The sequence below is a fragment of the Formica exsecta genome, unplaced genomic scaffold, assembly GCF_003651465.1.
Source record: "Formica exsecta isolate Colony F162 unplaced genomic scaffold, ASM365146v1 scaffold1105, whole genome shotgun sequence".
Classification (NCBI taxonomy): Eukaryota; Metazoa; Arthropoda; class Insecta; order Hymenoptera; family Formicidae; genus Formica; species Formica exsecta.
Genome location: NW_021848446.1, coordinates 24,603 through 27,056, shown reverse-complemented (window position 1 = coordinate 27,056; position 2,454 = coordinate 24,603). Strand labels below are relative to the sequence as shown.

At 41.5% G+C, this 2,454-nt stretch overlaps 1 protein-coding gene across 1 annotated transcript; it reads left to right on the top strand.

The window, feature by feature from the left end:
• The first annotated feature begins 1,381 nt into the window (after positions 1 to 1,381).
• On the top strand, positions 1,382 to 1,993 carry LOC115236347. The gene has a single exon (XM_029808736.1). The coding sequence runs from the start codon at positions 1,382 to 1,384 to the stop codon at positions 1,991 to 1,993; it is 612 nt and encodes a 203-aa protein (XP_029664596.1).
• The last annotated feature ends 461 nt before the right edge of the window (positions 1,994 to 2,454 follow it).

Here is a 2,454-nt window from a genome sequence, read left to right as displayed (position 1 = left end):
CGGGAATAGAAGGATGAGGTCGACGGTAGCGCACCGCGAGGAAGGGAGGAGTAGTAATATTCTAATATGGCGAGAGAAGCGTAGCTAAGGAGAGATTGTAAGAGTTTGTGATAAGAAATAAAAGCAAAGAAATCAAGGAAACGTATCCCTCATTAAACCAAAGTAAAACATTGGCGCCCAACAAGAAGCACGAATTCTGACGAACTGAGTAACATAGTTTGCACGGGAAAAGACAAGGATGTGTAAGGAATAATCGTGCGCAAGAAAGTGTGCAAGCGTAACGAGAAGTTCTGCTAACATCTCGAACGCATTGAACAAGGAAAATACGGATGTGACGAAGACGCAGGGCCTCCCTCTCACATTTTCGACAACGGCATAAAAGCGTCGCTCTCTTAGGTAAAACAAAGACACAGAGCGTCTCTCTTATACTTACAGCACGTAGTACAAGCGTCGCTTTCTTGGATTAGACGCGCGCGAAAACGCAGGGCGTCTATCTCACACGCAGTAACAACGTATGAGCGTCGCTCTCTTGGAGTCAACGGAAAATTGAGTAAGTGAGACGCTACAATTAATTTCCTTACGCTACGATATTCCAATTCTTAAAATCAAACAAAATGGCAGAGCTTAGAGAATTGAAATACAAGCGTGCTGCGATTAAAAGTCAAATTACTCGGTTGCAAAATTTTTTTGGATTAGAGGGACAAAAAACCGTAGTAGAAGCGCGGGTTCGACAAGCGAAGCTCGAAGAATGTTGGAAGAAATTCGAAGAGATACAATCGGAGATAGAGTCGAGACCAACTGAAAATGACAAAGAATATGACCAGCAGCAACAAGAGGATGAGGCGGAGAGACAATTATTTGAAGAAAATTATTACAAGGTCGCAGAGAAAATTGACGCGGTAACAAATAACCAACAAGAGCAGAACCGACAGATTGAGGTAAGAGAAAATTATAATCAGCAAAGAGTCTACGAAGCACCGAGAAGTAGACCGAAGTTACCGGAGATAAAACTACCGGAATTCAACGGTGAATATACAAAATGGTTGTTTTTCAAAAACAGTTTTGAAACAACAATTGATCAAGACGAAAGGCTGACGCCGATGCAAAAGCATATTTAGTAGGTGTTCTTCGAGGAGAAGCTCTGAACGTTATTCAAGGATGTCAGATTTCGAATGAGAACTATGCAGATGCGCGGAAATTGTTAAAAGATACGTACGACAATAAAATAGTTATTATTGAAACGCATCTCGATGAATTGTTACAGTTTCCCACGATCTCCACGGAGGACAAAGCGGATGGGATAAGGCAGTTTGTTTGGCATATTCGCACTCACATGTCATCTCTGAAATCACTCTCGTAACCAGTGGATCATTGGGAGACGATGATAATTCATTTGGCGAGGAAAAAGCTTGATTTTGGGAAACAGCGGGACTGGCAAAATACGATAAACAATAGGACGCCGGGAAACATGCCGACTATGGAAGAATTTTTAAAATTTCTTACGGATCGCTGTAATACACTTCGGGTTTTAAATCAAGGAAAAACGAAACAACCTACTTCTAAAACAACTAGCCAAAAGAAACCGGATAAGAAGATCTTTTTAACCTCGTCGGAATGCAAGTTTTGCAAAGGAAGTCATTCTATCTATAGATGCGAAAAACTGCAGAAGATAAACCCGGAAATCCGGAAAAAGGAAATCATTAGTAAACATTTATGTCTTAATTGTCTAGAATCAGGACATTATGCCAAAGAGTGCAAGGCGTCATCGTGCAAGAAATGTTCAAAACGTCACAACACTTTGCTGCATAGGGATACAGAATCACAAGTGCAAGACGCAAATGCATCAAACGCTACAGCGATCGTCACGTATTGTAAACGAGAACGATATATGGAAAATACGCAATCCTTGACGAGCATCGATCAGAATGAGAGATTGGTGAACAGGAACGGCATCGAGCGTCATATTATCTACAGCAAAAATGAACGCGTATAACATCGAGGGAAATGTTCACCTATGTCGGGTACTCTTGAATCCTGGCTCACAATCGAACATAATAACAGAACGTTTTACAAAAACTAGGACTACCAAGCAAAAAGGAGCAGCGAGCCATTAGTGCATAAATAAAGCAAGAAGCAGTACGAAGAAAGTAACGGAAGTGCGGATTGAATCGATATATAAGGGATTCTCGGCAACTATCGAGTGTTTGGTATTACCGTCTATTACTGAGGCACTACCACAGAGCAAAATCGATGTGACGCGGATAATTATATCGAAAGACATGCGCATGGCCGATCCAGTGTTTGACAAGCCTGGTGCTATCGACATGTTGATTGGAGCTGGACTGTATTGGAGAATTTTCATTGGTATACCGAGGAATCGTATCGAAGGGCAACCCTCTCTACAAAATACTCAGTTAGGATGAATAAATGTCGGGAATACAACCGAAATCGTCA

What these genes read in the sequence shown, in the direction of transcription:
- LOC115236347 (XM_029808736.1), top strand. Translation starts at nt 1,382, where the DNA reads ATGATAATTCATTTGGCGAGGAAAAAGCTTGATTTTGGGAAACAGCGG.